The sequence below is a fragment of the Sceloporus occidentalis genome, unplaced genomic scaffold, assembly GCF_023333645.1.
Source record: "Sceloporus occidentalis isolate IW3139 unplaced genomic scaffold, rSceOcc1.0.p SCAF_36, whole genome shotgun sequence".
NCBI lineage: Eukaryota > Metazoa > Chordata > Lepidosauria > Squamata > Phrynosomatidae > Sceloporus > Sceloporus occidentalis.
The window spans coordinates 1,204,253-1,229,359 of NW_028317016.1; the positions used below are offsets into that span (position 1 = coordinate 1,204,253).

A 25,107-nucleotide genomic window follows, 5' to 3' on the forward strand; every position below is an offset into this window, starting at 1 on the left:
TATGTTAGTGCGTGAACATGGGTCTTTGGGTATGTTTGGGTGTGTGTGTGCGCATTTGTGTTATTGTCAAGTATCTAGTTTTGTTTAGTGTGTGTGTTAGCGCTAAGTGTCTGGGTGCATGTGTGTCTGGATGTGTGTGTGTGCGTGTGCGAGTGTCCCATGCCCCTGGATCTGCCCATGCCTCCATCAGTTAGTTGGAGAGAGTGCGGATCCAGCAACTACAGGGCAAGGAGAGCAGCAGCTTCATCACCTTTGCCTGCATGATCATCAGGGGACTTTGAATTGGATTGGAGAACCCAACCAATGCCCAAAGATCAGGGAAAGGTTCTTAACCCTCCTATCATTTCCATTGTTGATATCAACAGCATCCATGAATTGGGAGTGCAGGGAGAAAGTGAGCAGGGGTTCTTGCAGTTTGTGCTACAGACAACTTGAATATCCTTGAATATTCCCCCTTCTACTTAGCGCATTCACCTCACGTGAGGTCATGAATCAAGAATCAGAGAGGGAAGAAGAGAAGAGCACCAACATCAGAGGAGCAAGCTATACCCCAATCTGCAGTCTACAACCTTCTGTATAAAAACAGGGTGATTGGTTAGGTTTACAGCAAACTCAACCTCAGTGTACCCCAAGTGTACTCCAGTCTGCCTGACTTCAGCCCATTACTGAGAGTTTTATTGCTATGCAGCTCTGTAATAGTGCAAATTATTCAGTTTTATGGGGTTCTGTGATACACTCATACTACATATTATTGTGAATTTAACTACTGGGGTCTTTGTGATACACACACAGCACATTATTGTGAGTTTTGTGGGGCTCTGTGATACACTCATACTACATATTATTGTGAAGTTTACTACTGTGGGGCTGTGTGATGTATAGAGAGAGCCTCAACCAACACCTAGTCACCTATCCCCAACCTAGAACCAGCGTGTGGATGGAATATCTTTTGTATTTATACAGCCATATATCTGACATGGCTAAAAAAAAAAAAAAAATCTCTTATTGGTAACTAGCACATCTCTGATTTACGATGTTCCTTCCAACAACACCGTCACGGACCATCTAAGCCCTGATGGATTTATGGATTCATTTAATCTCCATTGGTCTTACTCAAGCTTTACTGTCTCATGTGTTGGGTGGTTTTGTAAAAGGAAATCATGTAGTGAAGCTGTGAATCCCAGCGTTCAGAACATGCTTATGCACAGAAAAGAAATCTGTGCAGCCCTTGAATTTCCCAAACAGTAATTTAACCCACCAAGTCATTGAAACAGGAAGAAGCTGTCATGGCTTCAATCGCTATATTACATAAAATACTGCTTACTATGTATGGGAGCCAGTAATGTAAAAAATGTATGAAGCAAAGACATTATTTGACGGCCGAGTGGAGATATCTTTCTTATGTCATTGATGATAAATATCATGCATTTCCTCTGTGTACGGTAAAACCGTAAATCTTTTTTTGTTGCTAGTAAGCACCATATTTTCTAGGGCTGCTCTCATACTAGTTATGACAGATACCATATGAAATATATATTGTCTAACGTCCCAAAACAAATAGGCTACCTTTGCTGGGTATGAGATACGCCTTATTGCAACCAGTGATCGCTTATGACAACTTCTTCATTTGACCATCACATTTAGAGGGGAACCTTCATCTTTACAGCATAAAGTCATTTATTAAAATAGAAAAATGTTCAGACTACGTTGGATAATGTTGAGCTCTTCAGTATCCAATATCACAGGTTCTACTCGAATGCTTAGTCTAAAGCCACGCGTCACATTCCTCCGCTTTCTAAAATGCCAGTGGTTGAATTAGTCATACTGCCAGCCAGAAGGCCGAGACAGGTGGCCAAGTAACCGCTTGCGGTATATTTAATTGATACTGTAGCCACAGGGGCTTTGAGATAAGAGGATGATAAGAGTATTGCTTTAGCAGATGTCCTGTCTTGTTCTTTAGCACAGTAGTGAGGCCTAGAGGGAGACGAGGTGCCTGTGATCTGTTCCCCTGGGTAGTCTTGGATATGGTTAATATGTCCCAGCTCTTAGTTTGCAGAGTAGTTTTATAGATCTCTCGGATGCTTCTGGACCTGCAGGCTTTTTTCTTTCTTTGTTTCTGAGAGTGGTAAGTCCAAACCATACAGTTAACAGGGATCAAGTGTGAACAAAACCATTTCTGGTGCATCTGGCTTGTGCGTTTTCTTGTGAACACATACACAATACATTTTAGGCATAAAGCATTTGCCGTTCGATGGTGCTCATTAACAAAATTATTTTGCAGAGATAATGAGTTGGTATTTTGTCATTTCATGTTCCCGCCGATTGAAAAATTCACTTCAAAGTTCTGGCTTTGTAACTGACCTGCTCCTTTTCATCATTAATCACATTGTGCTTTTCATTTAAAGACTTTCTGTAGAATCTCCACGTAAACTTTGCAGATAATCTTCCTTTATCTCGGATGTTACGCTAACGCTCCATTGATCCATACCATAATGAAGAAGCCTCTTCTGTGACATTGTTAGACGTTTCTAATCTTATGGAAATTATTAAGCTTTTACCAAAGTAGTTTCACTTGTAATTGGAGGACCAAATTGCAGATGTACAGACCCAAACATGGTCCTCAAAGGTCTCTTTATCCTGAAACAACGCATTATTGGTTTTCTCGTATTGTGATAGAATCCACCATCACCTTCCCCCAAACACCAATCGTTGTGTTGTATATCTGTCATTCTGCAAAACTTGTTGGCGTTTTAGCCCTTGAGAACTGGATCTAAAGGTGGTCATAGAGCAGGTTGAAGACACAGGGGCCATCTCTGCATACCTCTCGGTTTTGCTTTTAATCTAACTGCCTTTATTCTCTAAAAGTTGATTTTGTGGGTGAGTTGAACATTTTTCTCACCAAATTGCTTGCATCCATCACTTCCTAACACAAGACGACACATTGTCCATGCCTTAATAATCTCCCACTTCAATTATTATAACAGCTGGTCTACCTCATACCCATCTCGCCCCTCTACAATCTACCATGAATGCTGCTGCCAGACTTATCCTCCTTCATCGCTTTACTAACACTTCTTCCCTCAGTCTTTTCGCTGGCTGCCTGTGGGCTCCAAGAGTTAATTTCAAAATCTTGACTATTATTCAAAGCTCTTCATAGCGTTTTTTTAAATTGCATTTTTCAAGATTTTGGGGTCTTACTTAGTCTTAGTTACCCCGTTACACTTGTCCTTCAGTCTTGATTGCTGTCATTAACATTTAAGTGGTATCAATTTTGTCAGATATATTTGAGATGTTGTATTGTTGAATTATATCTATGAAGCATTCAAACAAAATGCGCTTTTTGTTTGCTACCAGGAAAGCTCTTTAAGTCTCTGGACCTCAGTCTGATTGTTGAGTTCATCCTTATGTTCTACAAGGACAAACCCATCGACTGGCTGCTGGATCATGTCCTGTGGGTAAAAGTCTGCAACCCGGAGAAAGACGCTGTAAGTAATATTGTTATTATAGCAGCACTAAAGTGATACTGACCTTTTGGAATATCGACAAAGTAAGAGTGCACACCTGCCAGCGCAAGTTAACTAATGGCGAGAACATTACACACACTGCCTTAAAACCAAGAGACTTATCACTGTACGTTACTTAAAATATAGGGTAATAAAATTGATTTCACTCCAAGAGGAATTTCAAGCTTCCAGTTTCTGGGCTAATTTGTAATTTGCAATTTATATATATATACTGCACTCTTCTGAGCTCACTAGAATAATTCTGAATCCCAAGTGACCTTTAAGGAACATATCCATCATGGAGACTTTGGTAAGTGGCATTTGGCCAACAACATCCTTAAATATGGAAATGAACAGCTAGGAGCTGTAAATGTGTCAATATGGTATATTCATCATAAGTCTGGAGAAGAGAAGTCTGAGGAGACACACGTTGGATTTAATAATTAGACACCGAACTGACTAAGAAACATTCTTAGAACCTTTATTGTGTGATAAAACCGATTTATCAGAAGTATCTGTCACTTTAAGCATTAGTCATTTTAAACTTATGATAAAATGTGCCAACACATCTTATCCATTCACATAAACAGATAATGTTTGATGTAAGTTTTTATTTTGATGTTTTCATTTCTTGGTCCATCTAGGTTTTTGTAATTTGCTATAGATACTTCTGCGTGAAAAGTATCATTTATTGTGAGAAAAGAGTGACAGATTTATTTACCACAAATGTATCAAAAACAAAATAATGATTTCATTTCACTCCGTCTGTAGCGATACAGATTCTAGTGGGAAACGAGAAATCATGAAAAAAGGAAGGCACCTTAAGGGACACTTTAGCTGTCATAATGCACTTTGCATTTGATAAATGTGCTGTCCGTTTACATGTCCGTGGTGTTCCTTTTTACAAATGCAATGGGGCTTCTGCATATGTATTTGCCCCTTCCCCACCCCCAAGTTATTCATTTTAAAGAATCCATATTCAGGTACTGACAGAGCCTTTAAAATGCATTCTTCTTTAGTGGGAATGTCGGCACGTTTATCCATTATTTTGACCCTACCACCTTTCTTATTTTGCAACTCCTTGGGTGTATTTGGTAAATTATTGGAAATTTAAAAAAAAAAAAAAAAATGCATTAACTTACTATTGTTTATACCGTGTGGTCAGCTCACAAATCACAGCAAACAGTATAGTGCGTGTCCCAACTAAACCTACCAATAATGCTTCACGGGAAGAAAACAAATCGGTTGGTTTGCTGAATGTATTATGGTGTAAGCCTGCAGATCAGGCAACTGTTATTTTGAATGGGCCAGTGGCTTTCCAAAAGCAGTCAGTAGAGATGACATTAAAGTTGTCTAACATACACTCACACTTGCACTGTCTAACACTATACATATATAAAAATAGAGACTATGACACACACACACTGAATCTGGAACTACAATACAGTAGACATACTGAATATGACACTATGCATATACACACTGACTCTGAAGCTACAGTATACTCACTCACATACACTATTCCCCTTCCCTACCCCTCTCACCTCGTAGAGACCTACCATGCTCCCATCATGAATCCGGCACCCTGTGCTTTCCTGCAAGAGTACCCGATTCACCGCACCCCTGCAGGGAAGCACAGGGTACTGTATTTATGATGGCAGCCACGGCCAGTTTTTGGTTTTTTTTTTTACCCCTTGTCCTTCAAAAACCTGAGGCTTGTCGAGCCCTGCCCTGGCTATTCTTTCCGTTTGCTGCCTTTTGTTACATTATACTTTTAGAAGGATAGCCATTCAGAAATTAATAAAGATTTGAGAGAAACCTCATGTTTAAGAATCCTCCTTTAATTGGTTTGGTTTTCTGACTTGCCTACCTTTTCAATCAAATATGGAAAAAAATGCAGAATATACCACAGCCTTTTAGACCTTTAGACCTACTTTCATAAAGGTCATTACAGTACAACCACTTTGGACACTCTACACTACACTAGCTATACATGAGCTACTTGATGTGAAGATTCAACAGTGTTCATCATGTTCAGTCAAAGGAGATAGGTTCAGCCTAGTGGTAAAGCAGACAGTATACTCTGTGCTCAGTATCCAGTACTGTTCAGCACACAATTAACAAACAGTCCAAACAATATACCTAAAGCATACCTTCAATTTTCTTTTCGCAGGACAAGCCCAATTTTCAAGCTCCATCATGATGTTCAGTGTAACTGCCCCACTGTCCCACTAGTGGGCACTTAGGCTCCAGGGCTAGTTGGGGAGAGCCTCTGATCACCCCTAACTGGCTTAAGAAGCTATAAATTCCGTGCAGCACAGACTTCTATTGCAGCTCCATCATGGCCACCTCCCAAAGCTCTGAAGCAGAGAGCTGCAAGAGTTAGCTCTTTGGTAATGGTGACCAGGTGGTCCTGCCCTGACCGTGCCCCTCCTGTACATTGGCCACACAAGCTTCAACATCTGTGGCCACCTACCCCAACACAGGTGTCTCAATTTAGATACATGGAATGGTCTGGGTATGCTAAGACCCTGGTGACACTAAATGAAATTGCCTAAAATCATAACATGCCCCTTATATGTATGCTGCCAGTCAGGAAGAGGCAGTCACCTGGTCCATATTTTGTTCAAAACATAAATTATTTGTTTAGGTTATGTTTAGTTGAGATTACCCTTCAGTCTTACAAAAGCATGTGAAGCATAAATCAACCTGTGCATCCAATATCATGGAGGTATACCCCCCCCCCCATCAATCCCAAGATGTTTCACTAGAAGCTGATTTTTCTAACCTTCTTCTTGTCTTCAAATGGTAGATGAACTTACATATCAGTTAAAAGCAACCATTTTTGTATGTTTCTGGGAAAGTTGTTCAGTATACAATTGGACTCTCAAAGATCTCATCTAATTCAACGAAGAAAATAGCACCTATTTAATTAATTAATCTATCTGTGCCAAAGCAAGTTGCTGGAAATGTTACAGTAATAAAGTCTTATACGCTGCTGGCATTAACATTACAAGTGACTTTTAGATGTGTTAATGCATCACATAGACCATTTTATGCCTGGTTAATTTAAAGCTATTCTGGGGTCATGTTCGCTATACCAAATGCTCTTACAGAAGCATGTTAATAGTATCTACGTGGTTTGTACTATTCGGTCCTTCACTGGCGTTGGAACCAAAAAAATTGTGGAGGATAGAGATTCCCTGCTCATGGAAAGTATCTACAGTCATGTAAAATAGTACACCCTCTTTGAATTTTATGGTTTAAAGTATCAGGACATAATCCCAATCACCTGCTATGTAACAAGACGGAATCATCCACCCTCCACACCACCACCACCGTGTTTGACAGTTGCTATTATTTGTTTGGTTTTTGCCAAACGTGGCGCTGTGCATTATGTCCAGGCATCTCTACTTTTGTCCAAAAGACATTGTTCCAGAAGTCTTGTGGTTTGTTCAGATGCAACAGAGCATTGCATGGTCTGACCTTAGGGTGAATTTGCTGAGATGTCTCCTCCTGGGAAGATTGGCAACTGTCTTGAATCTTTTCCACTTTTGAATATTCTCTCAATGAATAAAATACTTTAAATCGTTTGCCTTTAAATGCCTTATAACCCTTCTCAGATTGATGGCAGCACGAATTGCTTCTCTAAGATCATTGCTGATGTACTTCCCCCTTGGCATAGTGTTAACACACATCTGAATGCTCCAGACCAGCAGACTTCTAAAAAGTCAGCTCTTCTAGAGGTGGTCACACATGCTGATGATCAATAAATCGAGGGTATTTGCTTAGCAGCACCTGTCTGCTACTTATCATCTTAATTCCTTTTTTTTTCACACCTGTCTGCTACTTATCTTAATTCCTTAGTGTTTCACACATGGCTTCTCCATTTTGGCTTTATTTTTGTTGAATAAATCATGACCTAGTATAATATGTCATGTGTTGTTGTTCATCTGAGGTTATATTTACCTCATTTTTAGACCTGCTAAGGAACAGATGATTGGTTTTACATATCAGGAAAGAATAGTATATAATTCAAAGAGGGTATACTTTAGGGTGGCCATGTTTTCCAGGAAACACTTAATTTTTACATATTGCTGATCGACCCAGATAAAATGCTGCCCTGCAATATGTGGGATATATATACTTTTGGAAGGTATGTTTAAGGTAATTAGAAATTAGAGGTGCAAAACATGACCTTCTTGTCTAAACCCTTACGAAAAATTACTGCAGTTTTTTCTGAAGTAATACTGCAGTTTTTTTGGACATGAAAAAACTGCAATACTGCACTTTTACTGCAGTATTACTGCACATTTACTGCAGTTTTACTGCATTTGTACTTCACTGTACTGCACTTTTACTGCACTTTTTTTTTATTATATTGCAAACCTACAGTTGTGCTTCAATGTACCGCAGCTTTATTGCATTTGTACTTCCGTACAAAAATAACTGCAGTAAATGTGCAGTAAAACTGCAGTAAATGTGCAGTAAAACTGCAGTAAATGTGCAGTAATACTGCAGTAAAAGTGCAGTATTGCAGTTTTTTCATGTCCAAAAAACTGCAGTATTACTTCAGAAAAACTGCAGTAATTTTTTCGTAAGGGAAGTTTGAAATTAGTTTAACTATATACAGCCAAGTGTATGCATTTATATAGAATGTAAAAGAGCAAATGTGTAGCCGAGTGAGTCTTGGTCATACACAGCGATGATGACCTACTTCATCAAGGAAATGTGCGGTTTGAGTTACATAAGTGTTTCTACAGTTAATTCAAAACATTACAAGCAGGGTAGGTTTGTACATATATGATACATACATTTATCTTGAGGAAATACCTCTTAAAACCAATGTGGCCCTCTTTAGCCCCCAGTGTTGGGGAGGTATATTATGAAGAGGTGTAAACCATTATATTGAAGGTCATTTCTCAGTTTATTGGAACCTGAGGTTTTATTGTATTTCTCAAATTGGTGTTTCTTAAACAGTTATCTTAAGCACAGAAAGGTTATCGGAAACATAGACCGGTATTATAGAAGAGGGAATGTCTGTATTTGTTCTCTCTCTTTTCTGATGCTTGTTTCAACCTTCTAAAATTAGCATAGCATCAGCTCCGCTGGTAACAGGATCAGCGCAAGTAGAATTATAATTCTAGATTAATTTAGAATACGGTTTTAGGGAGCTTTGTATAATTGCCTTATTAAATAATAGCAGTCTTGTCAGAGCTAGACTGTAATAAAATAATAATGTAATGATGATGGTGATGTACCTATAATTTAGTACATGTAATATCCTTGCTGCTGATGGCAGTTACTGCAGGGCTGCTCTGACATCATTCTTATCCACAGCAGCTGAATTTCCTTTGTTTTAGCATCGACAGAGACGCTTGCTGAAATGCGTAAGTGTTTTCAACCACTATTAAGTGATGTTAGAATACACATTATTATATAGTCATGATCTATGGTACCACCATGGCATGTCACAGTGCTAGAATAATTAGTAGTTAATTATTGGCCAGAATTGGCATCCTTTAGCCTAGCGGTCAACTGCTAAAGACATAAATATATGTGATCTTTCACTTCTCGGTGCCAAAGATGCCCATCCTGCATCTTCTAAAAGTGATCCACTCAAATACCAATACGTATTTGTGGATCTCAATGGCTAGACATCTCTGCACACTTATGAAAGCAGTCCTTACATACATAGTTATTTTATGAATTAAGATCAATGTACAATTTTTGCCCAAGTAAGCCGGTGATGTGATAACAAATCCCTTTTTCAGGAGTTACTATAAGCAGCATTTCTGTGATTCCTCTTAGATCGATCTTGTCTTGTGTACCTTTTATATTCATGAGAACTTCCCAGCGAGGAACATATTCTTCCCAGTCTCCTGTGATGCTACTGGGTACCATGGATGTGTTTTTCCCTCTCACTTCAACTTTTTCAGCCTCAGCTCATGAAATGTACTTAAACGTGCTGTAAAATCGTGTTTTACTGCTCAGTAATAATTCCTGGTGGTTTTATGTGAATGCAGTTTACAGTCAATAATCCACAAGGTTCTGCAGAAGAGGATTTGTGATGAAAATCTTCCTTTCCATATTACTTTCCTTCGGCATCTCTGGTGCAGCTTGGGGGTCAGGGTGGGTCACGTCGTTCATTGCTTTTGTGAATCTCACACTCCATCTCCTTCCCCGGAGAGTTTACCGTAAAGCCACTAATTTAAACTCTTGCTTCCAGAGTCTCAGGGTGTAAGCACAAGACTTAACCCTTTAGGCCCCATTGATGCCAACCCTATGCATATCAAAAATTAATAATGGTCCCCAGGCCTAATTTCAGTCTTCTATATAAAAAAAAAAAAAAGCCCTGGAAAATCAGATTAAGGGCCAAATTAGTCACAGGGTAGCATGGGAGAGAGAGAGTTGGGTTTGACATTTCCACAAGATGGTGGTCCCCATTCATGATCTGCCCTGATCCCTAATTCCAGCATTTGTTGTCTCTTAGTACAGCTGAACAAATTCACTGGTTAAATAGAAAAGCAGTTTTGCAAAAGTCAAATACTGCACTGTGTTCCATGATTCTAAACAGCTAATATAATACTGCAAAATATAGCACATGTAATCTAGTTAGGTATTTTCCTTATATAGAGCATAAAACGAAAGTCTGTTTTAAACCTTAAACCAAATATGGGATATGCTGGTGGCCAACCTGTATCTTAGATGATCGGCACTCAAGGTATTTAAGCAGGCAGCTGTGCGAAAATCTCCTAAATCGATTACAGGACATTTTTATCCAATTAAGGCATACATGGGGATGTTTCTATACTGAGCTTTACTTAAACATTGAGCTGCTATTAATAGCCACAGGCTTTCCAGTGGTCAAAAGGCCCACATCATGCAGGATCACAGGCCATGCCCATTGGACCAGAGACAGGTCTCACGCTTGATATATTGGGAGGTATTGCGAGACCCAAAGCAAATTGATTAAAAACAGTGGTCTTTGTTTACGGTGCCGTTTAATTATTGTCTGCATGTGCTGCCGCATAACAGATTTATAAGCCGAGCCAGAGAGGTTTTGGTCTCTTCCAAGGGCTAGAGTAACATCTGTAAAAACTTTTATGTCAAAAATAATTTTACCCACTTCCATAATTTTTGGGGTTTTTTTTACCACCCACTACCAGTGTTCTTTAATTTTTCCATCCCCAATCATAGTGAAGTGGATGTGATGACGTGTTGTTACCTTTACACATTAAGCTGGGTCCCGCATGTCATTTACATTGAATGAGCAGCTAGGCGTGAGTCTTCACTGTTTGCCCAGCCCTAGGCAAACATGCAGCATCGCTCTTGCTTGAAGTATCATCTGGTTGTGTGTGTTACTGTGTTTCGCCTTTACTTGTTGGTAGCATGTAGCCCCGTGTTATTGGCGGCTACGGGGTTAAATCCCTATTCACACCTCCCTGCTTAAATTTGCAACTTGCGCGCTGATAACGAGAATTCTATCACGTGCGTTTTCAGATAATTAACACTGCATGAAAGATTATGTGCTGGAGCTCATTATGGAATATTGCATTAATTTCAGTTCATGATAAACAGACTTTTATGTGACTTTTATTATTAGCTTACTTGTAAATTCCCAGAGCTGCTCTTCCGGTGAGTGACTATAACTCCTATTAATCACAGCTATCTCCGTTATGGTGATGTGAATGGCTCCTTGGTAGCATATTGATCAGTGGAGATTGTGTTACTCTTTTGTTAGCTTCCCTATCATTTTTAATAGCTAAATGCAGCTATTTAACCCTATAGGTTTTTCTGTTTAATTATTGTAATTGTGTTGTTTAGAAATTAGATCATTAATTGTGATTTTAGGATAGGACTGAGAGTATTTATCCAAAGCAGGTACAGAGAGAATGTAGCAGAGGGACGCGGCAGACTCCATCCATGAGAATTGCATGTAATTTACAGCTCTGCAGTCGCTTCCTTCATGCAGTAAAACACTAAGGCGAAGCATGCTGCAACTCCACCTCAGTTCAGCAATAGAATGTGGCACATTGACTAATTAAGGTAGATTTGGTACCCAATATGCCTTCCTTAGGTGCTAGGTAAGAAGGATTAGACTTGGATATGAAATACCGCAGGTGCCTGTGCCCATGGTGCTATCAAGTCTACAGAGAACCCCAAAACTGGTTGGGACAAGCAAAAAGACAATTTGGCCATGTTTTACACCATTTTCACTTGTTGCTGACCAATACAGGAAAATTGCTGCCCCGTGCAGTATGTGGGATGCAGAAACTCAAAGAATGTAATACGTTACTTCATAATGTAATACGATATTCATGGCCCATACTGCAGGGCACAGTGCTTTACCTCCACTGGTAAGTAATGTGAACAATGATGAGTGTCCTGCAAAGAATAGCCAGTATGGTCATCCTGTTCGCAAGCAGTGATTGTGAAAGGTGGAGCGCCTTACAGGATGCACTACTTGGATTCAGATGAGACGTGTGTAATGGTGTGCACACGTTCGAACACTACCGCCTTGTGCCAGATGCCCGCAGAAAAGGCCAAATGCTCACATTGTAGAAAAAAAGGAACAAAATGGTACTTAACGGTACCAAAATCAGCTGAAAATATGATTCTTGTAGTATTTTTTTGTAGTCCGCCAAGTTTTGTGAGGTGGACAATATATCTTGGATTATGTATACGTTTTAATACAAAAAATAGAAAGAGGGGCTGGATAATAAACAGAATAATGAGTACGGGGATAACCCATTCAACATGATACCTAAACTAAAGAGGAAATAAAGGGTTCAAAGAGAACTTTTAATTCATAAAGCTAAAAATAAATGAATGGAATGAAACCGTAACATGGCGTTCTCCCCTCTTGCCTACCTGACCCGTCGGTTTCTTCTAATTGAGAATGGATTTTACGGCAGTTCCCTTGGGAAGCCAGTTTGATAAATCCTCTCGCAGCCCGACGCTGATGTGCGGTCTGATGTTCGGTAGCAGACTTTACTTCTGCATTACGTTTCATTTATCTATTTATTTACTTATTCATATTGATACTTGGTTTTGTTACATATATTTCTTCTATGGGTTGGTTATGGGGATTCATCTGCTTTTTAACCCTTTAAGTGTCTTATGGCAATGCAGCCCTGATTATACACTCTGTGCATGTAGCACATTTGTTATGTCAGTGTCTATTTATTTTATACGTATTAGGGATGGTTTATTCATTATTGTTTCATTTCATTAAGTTATGTTTAGATTTCTGAATTACAAGTTCTATTTTATCATATAATTTACACCTGTATACATTTGAATTATGAAGTACCATTAGATACTATAATGCTATGACGAAGAGTACAAAATTCAGAATAACATTAAAAGGGAAAAATATACCAATTGAACAATGAAATACCGTATATTATAGCATTTCTTTTTCCAGTTGATTATTCTAGTTTTTAGGGTTTTTTACGGTCACATTCTTACTGGCCTCTAGAAAAACATTCCTTTCTCTAGATGGCATCTCACATCCCAATGTCTACTGGCAAGAACATTTGGCATAATACACCCCTCTAGCAAAAGTCTGAAAAAGTAACAAAACAAGCTCAATTCTGTGTCATAGTAAGTATAATCCTTCCAGAATAAATACTAAAGGACCATAATCCACCATGAAAAGAACATTTACTGCCAGTTTAGTGATTTGGGCTTTGGTGCAGCGTGCCAATTTCTAATCATTAAATAATTGGTCTGTAATGGATATATTTTTTCCTAGAGCGAAATCCTAACATCTACACCCCGGTGTAGCTGTGCATAACTTCACAGTTTCTTGAAGTGCTTAATACATTTCATATGAGCAGAGATGAGGCAAACGCACAGGATGTGGAGAATGATTCACAAGTGCCTTATTACAAAAATAATAATACCAGAAAACGGTAACCGGTACTGCATATGCCTGAATATACATGAGCTGGTTTCATTTTAAATGCAACTTTTTTTTTGTGTATATATATATATATATATATATATATATATATATTATTCCAAAGCCATTGAATAGGAATATAAGAATTCTGTATAAAGGCAGTTGCCACATGGCATGAAAGCCGGTGAAGCTGCTGCCGTCTGGAGCTTGAAATAATAACGGTTGAATATACCTTTAAATGAAGTATATGACTGTTAAGCAACAGTGAACATTTGCTAGCCAATACACATATGGTAAAACATTTGCTGTGTTATTTTTGCTTTTTAGAAACACTGCGATCGTCAAAAAGCTAATCTGAGGATCCGCTTCAAACCGTCACTGTTTCAGCACGTGGGGACCCACTCCTCTTTGGCAGGAAAAATACAGAAATTAAAAGTAAGTAACCTCATTTAGTTACTTATATTAAAAAAAAGGTATGAGCAGACCTCGGGTGAGATAAGTGAATGCTGTCTGCCCCCAACTAAACAATACAGATAGGAGACCAGTGTAGATATTCCATGTGTGTGTCTTATTCCAGGATTCCCATGCAAAGCTGCTGTTGAGAGTTTTATGTTCAGTGGACTCATTATGTGACCTTCTAATAATTTGTGTTTTTACCGCATTTACCATCTTGAGAAGTGTTGCCTTTTATCATTGTCGGTGTGAAACTTTGCATTAGTCCCAGCCCAGTTGATGTCCCTTGGGATGCCGTTTCCTGCCCATGTTATAACATACTTTTATCAACACTTCAGTACGTCACGGCATAACACGTCTCATCCGGACAAATGTATTTCCTTTCATATGATAAACAGGACAAAGATTTTGGGAAGCAAGCACTGCGCAAAGAGCATGTCAACCCTGCTGCAGAGGTCAGTACCAGCCTGAAAACCTACCAGCACTTCACCTTGGAGAAGGCTTATCTGCGAGAGGACTTCTTCTGGGCCTTTACACCAACCGCTGGGGACTTTGTTCGCTTCAGGTTCTTTAAGCCTTTAAGGGTAGAAAGGTCTGTTTGCAAATGTGCTTTTTTAACTGTAACATTTCTAGTAGGCTGCTACTACTGTTTGTTCTCGCATTTCATATGTATTTTCACAGAAGAACATGTATAAGATATCCATAATTGGATATAGAAATATATAATTGGGCATAAAACTTCTGTATGTGGAGCTACTCTAGTGGGAAATGGCAAATCTATGGCTCAGTGGACATGTTGTTTCAGTTGTAGTCCAACACCTGTTCCAAGCATATACTCACACTTTTCCAGGCCTTTACATAGCACCAGGTGTCTGGTTGGGCACAAATCGAGGACTAGCAAGTTAATATCATGTATGTGTGCAGATATTTGAGTGTATGATGAATGCAATAATGATATATTGGGCTTTTAACATTGTTTTAAACAAATTAATCAGTCGTATTATTGCTAAATATAAAAAATGTAACCTTTTAAGGGACACTACAGCTTATAGACTTAAATGCATACAAATAGCTGAGTGTCCTCGTTAAGTTGTTTTATCCCTCTTGCGTGCATGGATTCAGGGGATGTGTTTGGGTAAACACATTTCTTGTTTGCCACTAAGCATGTGCACCATGTTCTCCACCAGTGAGGTCCAGCTCTGCCCACACAAGGATTCCAGAGGGTCAAACAATGTCCTCCATGTGCACTCCCATTGATTTCAGTCTCTCTCTCTACCTGCTCAAAGGAAGTGATAGCAAGAGATCTATGTATGTGGGACTAAGGATCTCAGTGCTCTTCTTTGGATTTTGACAACCCTCCACACCCCTTTAATTAGGGCAGAGGCCCGAGCCATTGCATTACAGCTTTGAAAGCAACTTAAACTTTAAAATGATATAGGAGCATTATACACAAGCATGAACTTTTCAAATTGTCAGTGGAGGTAAACCTTGTCCTTCTGTAACACGAGGCAATTAAGCAATGCTCGATTGCACCAAGCAATTTTCACAGCTGTAAGTAATTTTAAAAGGTGTCAAAATAAGAGCTAGAAGCAGATGTGAAGTAGACGCTGTCTGTTCAGGCTGCAGCTTCATCTTCTCCCTGGGATCTCAGTTAATTAGAATTTGAGAAATAATCACGCCTCATCTTAATATCGACCCGCTGCATAGGATCCATCTAGTCTAATCCTCGCTTCCTTCCTCCTCCGGCAGGTACTTTTTCCGAAGCGGTAACATCGAGCACCCCGAGGATAAGCTGTACAACACCACGGTAGAGATCCTGCCTTTCGATGTAAGTCTTGGGTTGGCAAGAGGAAGGTTATATTTAAGAAAAGAAAAAAAATGAAATTAAGTCTCATAACATTTATTTAGCATACAGCACTGTGAAGGACATCCTTTTAATGTTCTGCATAAGTTATTCATGCTTTTCAGACATGTAAAAGACAAATATAGCCTATAAAATAATCAGCACTGAGAGTGGTCTTGATAATTGTTACAGAAACTGCACATCGTGTTTCTTAGTCACTTGTGCTGTTATTTTTAGTTCCCATTGCCAGTACACCTACATTTCTTTAAGTGCATGTCTGCTCTGTAGCTCTGCTTTTATAAACCCAAGTAGAGCTGGCACATCGTCCACGGCCTGCTTCTTCTACCTAACCTGAGGCTGGTTACATGCTTCACACATACAGGCTGAAAGACTGACACTCAACTGAACTATGATGAATAAAAGAGTAATTAAAAGATCACGAATATCTACCAAAATCCCTAAAAAAAAATAATCCAAATTTCAGTTGAGGGGGGGCCAGACCCTATGTGTACCCATCCCCCGCACACAAAATAGGATTGTGAATACCGCCTCCTGCGTGGTAGATCTAACGTAAAAAACTGTTGATCTAACCTGATCTAATGAATATCTACCAAGATCCATAAAAAAAATTCCAAATTTCAGTTGAGGGGGGGGCCAGACCCTATGTGTACCCATCCCCCGCACACAAAATAGGATTGTGAATACCGCCTCCTGCGTGGTAGATCTAACGTAAAAAACTGTTGATCTAACCTGATCTAACGAATATCTACCAAGATCCATAAAAAAATTCCAAATTTCAGTTGAGGGGGGGCCAGACCGTATGTGTACCCATCCCCCGCACACAAAATAGGATTGTGAATACCGCCTCCTGCGTGGTAGATCTAACGGAAAAAAACAGTTGATCTAACCTGATCTAACGAATATCTACCAAGATCCATTAAAAAAAATCCAAATTTCAGTTGAGGGGGGCCAGACCCTATGTATACCCATCCCCCGCACACAAAATAGGATTGTGAATACCCCCTCCTGCGTGGTAGATCTAACGAAAAAAACTGTTGATCTAACCTGATCTAACGAATATCTACCAAGATCCATTAAAAAAAATCCAAATTTCAGTTGAGGGGGGGCCAGACCGTATGTATACCCATCACCCGCACACAAAATAGGATTGTGAATACCGCCTCCTGCGTGGTAGATCTAACGAAAAAAACAGTTGATCTAACCTGATCTAACGAATATCTACCAAGATCCATTAAAAAAATCCAAATTTCAGTTGAGGGGGGCCAGCCCCCCCTCATTAAATATGCAATATCTCAGTAATTAGACTAGATCTAACAAAAATTTTGTCTGATCAAACCTGATCTAACGTAGAGCTATCATAATCAGTAACATTTTGTTGAAATTTTTGTTGAGGGGGGGCTGGCTACGGGTTAGCCCCCCTGAAAAAGATTGTTAATTTTGCCTATTTTAGAGTAGATCTAACGAAAAAAACAGTTGATCAAACCTGATCTAACAAAGATCTAACAAATGCCATGATCTTTTGTAAAAAAAATTAATATGGGGGGGCTAACCCGGGGGAGGTCTGAACGATACCGTCTGAAATCTTTCTGGAATTGTAACTTCCCCTGTAAGTGTTCTACAGATTGAATTTAGAAATGAAACAATTCAGTAGGTATTTTTAGTTGGGTTTAGAGCTCAGTCTGTGTATTTCACAAAGCGGGCATGCGTCTCTTATTAAATTATGGATTAGGTATCTGCAGCAAAGGAGCTTGGTGAAGGCACCTGCTAAAGAAATCCTTTCCCAAAGGAGTATATCATCCAGATTGAACTGGGAATCCATATGCAGTTTAGCACAGACTCTTTAAGCTCAAGGGGCTTGAATACAAATACATTACTATAAAGCAGAATAAAATGTACCTGCCTTCCCGGCCCACACGCCATTTAATATCGGAGAGCCAAGTTCTAGGAAATCCGAGTGGGAAACTCTGCTAAGTGTGTTCCGGTTTCTTGGTCCTATTGCGCTCATATATAGTTGAGGTTTTTCAACATGCTGATTTTAAGGAATTTAAGGGCATCCCAAATTGTTCATTAGTACAATGCACTGAAATAAATGTCAGGGTGTTTACAGCTTACTGAAAAAAAAAAAAAGTTTTAGTAATTGTCATTAAGCTGGGATCTTGTTTCTAATGAATCACGTTGTCACTTATATTTTGTTAAGGTAGATTCTCTAAGGGTAACTACAGGGAATAGGCTGTTAAACCCCTTATTTATATAATAGAAGAAAGATTGCTCAAAAGTGCATTGAAGAAAGAAAAGTCAGAAAGAAGGAAAAGAGGAGGCACGAGAGATAGGAGAGAGAGAGAGAAAAGAAGGCAATGGGGGGGATTCAGCAGGTGCAGAGAGCTTTAGTACACCATGGTGTAAGTGTCAAAAAGTTGCGAGTGTAGAACCCACTGGCTCCATGTCTTAGCGAAAATATGTGAGGTATTGGAAGCTGAGTGGGGCATTTTCTTAATGATGCGGGTAGCTGGATAGAGGACCTCTTGGATAGTTTGAGATACGCGATTCTTCCAACGCTTGGCTATGCAGAGTTTCGCAGCAGTCAATACATGGGACAAAAGTGTACGATGTGAAACAAAGAGATATTCGGGAAACATATCAAGGAGAGCCACCTCCACCGAGTCCAGAGGCGGTGATGGGAGAAGCTCTCCGATGAGGGAGAAAACATCTTGTTCTGTTTTTCTTTCGTTAGGTATACTTCTTTCACGTGTCAATGGTCTTTTAAACCACATTATTCTTATTAAGGACACCTCTTGGTTGATATCGGAGGTAGTTGCTAAAATGTTATCCTTCCATGGTCCATTCAAGGTGTGTGTCTGGTTAGTCTGAAAGATAATGATATTACTGCATTTTTCCTTTTTTTTTTGGTATTAGTATATCCCCTGAGGCTGTTATATAATGCAATAGGTTTCTGTACTTGATGAATAGGATATACCTTAGCTACTAATAAATTCGTGTTTCCAGCATGAAAAAAAAGCTCCGGAGGTTGAGAGCATTGGTTATGTAAAGAGTGATGCTTTTTTCTTTTTCCAGTCAGTTCTTTTTCCCATATTTTTATTTGATGATTGAAATTGTGTACGATTCACCAAGACATGTCATAAATAGAGTTTAATATTAGGAATCCAGGCTGTACGCCCAACAGGGAGAGAACCAGGTTTACAGAGGCAGCACTATAACTTTCAGGAAGATGGCCAGGCACCTCCTTCTGAGAACATATTTTGCTTTGCTGTAATTTTGATTGTAAATCTCTTAACAGGCAAAGGAATGAATCGCTTGTCCTACTGGATTACACAGCGGTAATTTTAGTTTACCAGCTCAGTTCGCTGTGCCTCGTACATACGAAGAATAGTAATAAAAAAGCACAAATATTTATCTTGCTCTCAAGCATTCTCATCTTATCTGTAATACGCATATAAATTGGCTTTTGTGTGCTACGATTCTGGCGAAATTGGGCTACACACTCAACCTTGAAACTGCTTTCCTTGTTTCATATGTCGACAGGATAAGACACGGCTGCCCCCTAGTGGCCTGACTGAGAACACGTCCACTTGGTTTCACAGAATAAAAAGCTTTAACCCATTACGGACCAAGCTGTTTTAACATTTTTGCGGTGCTCGTGTTTAGCTGTAGTTTTCTTCTCTCTCATTATACCCACAGTATACCCACACAAGTTATTTTTTTTTCCATGCACTAATTCTACCAACAGCCTTTGTCAAAGTTTGTGGTAGTATTTTTTGTGGGGTTTTTTTCCCACCAACAATGTAATTTAGGTATGAATTTACAGCTTCTTGTATATGTCACTGCTGAACAAACACCCCAGTTTGTGTTCAGCAACATCTCCTGAGTACAGTGATTCCCCTCCCTCATAGTTTCGCCGGGTTGTTTGGGAGGGCAAGGGCCAAATTTGGAAGGTGCACATTTTAAAAAAAAAATGTATGTTGACATCTGGTCAGTCTTTGCCTATGTCATATTTGGAACATCTTTGAACCAGCCAATTCAATTTGCCCCATCAAACCATACATTTTTGAAAATTAGACAACCCATCAGTATTTCAAATGCCAGTACTCTTTCCGGGATAGGATTTTTTTTTGAAAGGTACAGTGCTAGAGCTCAGTGTTCAGAGTCTCTAGAGGGCCTCCTGTGAACTTGTTTATTTTTTAATGGGGGCAGCCATCTTGCCAAAGCCAATATCACTCATGGTGCTTGTGATCGCTCTTTGGAGTGATCACTTTGCATCCAGGGCTTTTTTGGCTTCGCTATCTAGGCTCTCTAGGATCTCTAAGGGGATAATAATACTACAGCTTAATACAGTGTATTTGTTCTTCAGATCTTTAGGCACAAATTGGCAGAGCCAGCTTTATCAATCCTTTGGCCTGACTCTTCTCCCTTCTCCTCGCTCTACCCGTACAAAGGCCACCTGAACCAGTTAACAGCAATCGGCAGCTTAACAGGGGCAGGATAGACATGTAGACATCCTGGAAGGAAGTATATGTTATATAAAGAGTATAAGCATTCACTACATGTATGTGTATTGTTTATTTTAATCTGCAAGGACTATTACGCTGGTTTATTTAGTGGACTGACTGGTAAAATGCATGCTATGGAAAAAGTGACGATTTTAAGGCTACGTTAACAATAAGGAGAGGCAACAAAGAAGGGAGAAAGCATGAAACTGATTGTATGAAGGAAATGTGAACACCGGTGGTCCTTCTGAGACCATAGCTTATGTTTCCCTTCTATGCCCTCCGTTTACTTTTTTTATGAGGTTGACTATCCCTTTAACACTCAGCTCAGCAGGATTCAGGCTTCTAAGTTGACTTATTTATACCTGACAGGTTACCGGTTTGTTTTAAATTAATTGGATTCATGACCAAATCCATTGCTCACTCACGTAACCCTCAAAAATGTAAGATTATTTCGGGATCAGACGTTTTTGTTCTAATAATAATAATAAACGAATAATACAAAATCTGATGATTCTTCCCTATACAGAGCCTGCAGTCTGATAAAGAAGCTCTACAAGAGGGGAGAGGAAAGCCTTCCAAATATCACCGCACGCCAGACGGATACCTTCAGATAGGTAACATTGAAGAGCTTTGTTTTTTGTTTGTTTTTTCTTAACAGAAAGTGTAAGAAACAGAGAGTTATGAACGCCCCTTGTCTGCTTTTGTAGTTCGCTGCATAATTTTTTGTTTGTGCCATTTAAATGATTATTAATGGCTAAACATTAAGCAAGATGCTTGGAGATATTTTTGACTTGGTCTTGACGGCTGCTGTTGGTTGCTGGTCAAACAGACTTTACTGTGTTTGGGAACAAGGGAACAACATATCTGAATGTGGAAAAGGGGACTTATATGCTAAACTGGTGTATCTATCAGCTTTAGACTAATGGTAGCTTTAAAGTGCTTGTGGGATGTTTTACCCATTGAAATATTTAGACTAAAATGCTTACCCGGAAAAGGACTATGGATGTTACAAGATTTCTAATCCCTGGAGAAGAGACGATTCAAACATGTCACATTGGTTTTCATTTTCAAGCTAATTAATTAAGATTAAAACATACTTCAATAATTATAAATAATAATAATAAAAAAAGCCGGATAGCATGTGAATCAGCATTAATCAAATTTCAAGGTTGGTTTTCTCCATTAAATATTTTAAAACACGTTAACGTGCATTTAATCACCAACGTTTTCTGTGTCTGCAGTAATTAGCAATCTTAAAGGAGTATGACCGGCACTACTAAAATTAATCCCAAATTGCACATTTTTGATTCACCAGCTTTTCACAGGACTGGCAAAGGGGTTGCTCCTATAATATGCACTAATTTGTATATATTACACTGCCAGTTAGGGCTCACAGAAATGTCTTTGTTTTCCATGCTCTGCTTACATTATTGCAAAAGGGTTTTTTAATGATAGATTAGCCTTAAACTTAAACCTGGATAAGCGGACACAATAAAGGCCGTTTACAACAGTAATAACGTTCACGCCATATTTCTGATCCATATCATGTTGTTTTATTGGACAAAGATTATGCTCCCCCCCCCCCCAAATAAAAACCAAGGATATTTCTAAGTGACCCCCACCTTTTGAATGGTAGTGTATGTGGTTTGGGTGTATTGTGAGGGAATTCCATCCTTATGACAGCACTTGGCTGTCATAAGTTATGTTCGGTTTTAGCTTGTTGTAAACACTTGGTGTACGATACCGCAGTAGACATTTTTCTCTTTTCAATACATTTTTAGTAGGCACCACGAGCAGTGTTCCCTGAACACCCACTGCCCAAAGTATCCAGTATGCAGTGTTCATGAGACAATTCCAGAACCCAGAAATGAATGCTTTTGGTTTTATTTCAGATACTCTATTAGTCGAGATGGTTGACTCTTGCCATTGTATTTGTTTCACAGGATCCTTTACTAAAGGTATTGCAGAAGGTGAAGTAGATCCTTCGTTTGGGCCACTTGAGGCACTGCGGCTGTCTATCCAGACAGATTCTCCCGTTTGGGTCATCTTGAGTGAGGTATGGACGGTTACAGTAGAACAGTTTTGCAAGATGTACAAACAACTGCCCCAGTTCTGTTCTGGAGGGGAACGTGTATAAAAAATGGGGATTCACCTTAATAAAAGATTGTAAGAGACCTTTGTGCTGGTATAAAGCTTTAGTGTCCTTTCCTGGATATTGATTACCAGCATCGTCTGCCTAAAGGGATCTAAACATCTCTGATGGTGTGTGTTAAAGGCTGGCAGTCACTGTATGTATTTGTGACCACATTTTGCACTTGTGGTTGTTTCTGATCACTGCTAGATGACTGTGTGGGGTTTGTTCACTGAAGGTTGAGACGAGCTTGTGTGAAACACTCAAATCTGTGTTATATAGGGTCAATGCCATATTTTACTCTGGAGCCTTTGCTTAGGATTGTCCTTCACAATGGAAAGTAATGAGCTCACTCAACTCTTCAAAGTTTCAATGTGGTGAAAAAAAACCCTTTATATGACTATTTAATATTTTTGTTGATTATACAGGATACATTATTACGTACAATAGTTAAAAGCATACTTTGGTTTAATATTCTTTTGGATACAGAAAGTATTCCTGTTCGAAGTGGTTCTCCTGGCGTTATATTCGATTTGAATTTCACATCCCTTTTCATTTCATTACTCAAGTGATTTGCATCGCGTGAAACAAAATGGAAAACACAGATGTTACATAAGGTGATTCTGGTGCCAGGTTTAAAAGGTAGTCTTATCGCCATAGCAACCAATGGATTTGTCCTGCTAATTGGACCATTCCATCGGTTGCTGCAGTGATAAGACCACATTTTAAAGTTTGAAGTATCTGTAGAACATGCGAGGCCGACAGATTTCTCGAGCACTTTCCACTCTTAATTTATTATCTCTGTCTCCAAACAGATATTTATTAAAAAAGCAGACTGAGTTCTTTTGGACCAACAAAATGCCAGAAAAGTGGACTTTGCAACTTCCCGTGCTGCCCCGTAACACGGCTCTCCTGCCAGTACTGCTATGACAGGAAAGTCCTTCAAGAGCAGGGGTGGGACAGAAGCAGAGACACTTGGCGCCAATTCCCATGTGACGCGGCTGGGGACGGACCGGAAGCTGCTCCAACCACACAGGGGTCTCCAAATGCATTGTTACAGATGCAGGCGGTTCGGCCTACAACAGGACATCCACCCTCCAACCGGTTTTAGATGGGGTGACATTTCTTGGGGCCCTGATTGGCCTCTCCTCCTTCTCTGCCATGGCCCTCCTTAACCCACCACTTGAGACATGAAAGTCTGAGGCATTTATTGCCATGGAAAGCACAATAAGTGGACGCCAAAGCGTTGCTTTCTGCATTGGATACACAGGGCAGGACTATTCTCATGAGTCGCTAGAGGACCGGGGCAGCAGGACACTATTACCACTGATTTTCTGTCACCTTAACTTCTGCAGTACTGCTAAGTACTGAAGCAGTTAAATGCCTTTTTTATGTGAGCAAAGTAACTTTCCTTTTATGTTTCTTTTACGAGTGATACTTTCCTGTACTACTTTTAAGATTCTTACATGCTATAGCAATGCAGATGTTATGTGTAATGGCTGGATTTGTTTTTTCTTTCACTAGTCCTCTTTAACCTTGCAGGGGTTACAAAATAAATCAATGTACTACTGCCCTGTAAGAGCATGAGGAAACCACCCACCAACTATCTGTCTTTAACAGGAGGGACAGACGGCGTTGTCAGTCTGTGTTGTCAGTCTGTGTAGAGACCTCTAAGGTAAAAATCTTTATAGAGGCAATCAAAAACAGGCTTCTTTGACAGGGATAGGGTTAAAAAAAAGCCCCTTCACCTGGAGGTTCCTTCACTGTATACAGATGTGTTGGAGCACTCCAGCTCTTGATCTACTACATTTCCCATAATCCTCTTCTCAGCCATAGCTTGCAGAGAATTGTGGGTGTTGTAGCCATTGACCAACAACCAGTGCCTCGCAGGTTGTCCCATTTGTTAAAATAATAAAAAAAAAAGTTTTTCTCTCTTTCAGATATGACAAAATCAGTTTGTACGCTTTGAATCTATTTTCTGTATATGTTGATTCATAATGATAAAGAAAATGTTATTGGGGAAAAATTGAGATTGCTATTTAAAGAAAGCTGATGCCATACATTTCCACTTCGGTTATACACTGGGCTATGTTACAAATCATAATGTGTTTTGTCATTTGTATTTTTTATTGATTTCTCTAATAGATCTATACGAAGAAAATAAAAATGTGCACTGTAATTATCTGGATCCGACACTGTAGCCTGTTTTTATTTTTCCCTAAAACGGAAGACAATATGTGGGGAATGAGCATCGGTGTGCTCTGTATTAATCTTTCTTCAGTAAAACCACATGTGGTCAGCAGTCCCTCCATCTCCCTGCCCTTAATGGGGCTATTCTCTACCCGTTAATGCCCTGCCCCAGAGCATGTCATCATTATATTGAGAAAGCAATCTATGCAGACTTAAATCAGTAGGGATGGCCCATAAAATTCATTGGGACGTCCAGCTACAGTGAATACATTTCTTAGATAGGCTTATGACAATTCATTAAAACATCTTTATTTTCTTACTCTATTATTGTTATACTTTATTTATAAAGCGCTGACACAGAAGAAAATTTTAGATAACAACAAAGTACAATACAGCAATTGACATACAGATACAAGAGGAATGATGGGCCCTGTTCCCGCAGGATTATATAATGTATTTGTAGGTTTTCTAGCTGTGTTATCTTAGCCCAGACTTGAGGAACAGACTTCATTAGCACTGCCATAAAGTATCGGCTCAGTGTGGTGCTTGAG

At 39.4% G+C, this 25,107-nt stretch overlaps 1 protein-coding gene across 1 annotated transcript in view; it reads left to right on the forward strand.

The window, feature by feature from the left end:
- Positions 1 to 23,205, forward strand: part of LOC149297847 (alpha-1,3-mannosyl-glycoprotein 4-beta-N-acetylglucosaminyltransferase B-like) — a 109,629-nt gene extending 86,424 nt beyond the window's left edge. Inside the window, exons 9-15 of the mRNA XM_089488040.1 lie at positions 3,355 to 3,485; positions 13,741 to 13,848; positions 14,265 to 14,458; positions 15,616 to 15,694; positions 20,762 to 20,849; positions 22,179 to 22,291; positions 23,182 to 23,205. Of these exons, the coding sequence (XP_089344166.1) occupies positions 3,355 to 3,485; positions 13,741 to 13,848; positions 14,265 to 14,458; positions 15,616 to 15,694; positions 20,762 to 20,849; positions 22,179 to 22,291; positions 23,182 to 23,205 (737 nt within the window). The remainder of the gene's footprint in view (positions 1 to 3,354; positions 3,486 to 13,740; positions 13,849 to 14,264; positions 14,459 to 15,615; positions 15,695 to 20,761; positions 20,850 to 22,178; positions 22,292 to 23,181) is intronic.
- The last annotated feature ends 1,902 nt before the right edge of the window (positions 23,206 to 25,107 follow it).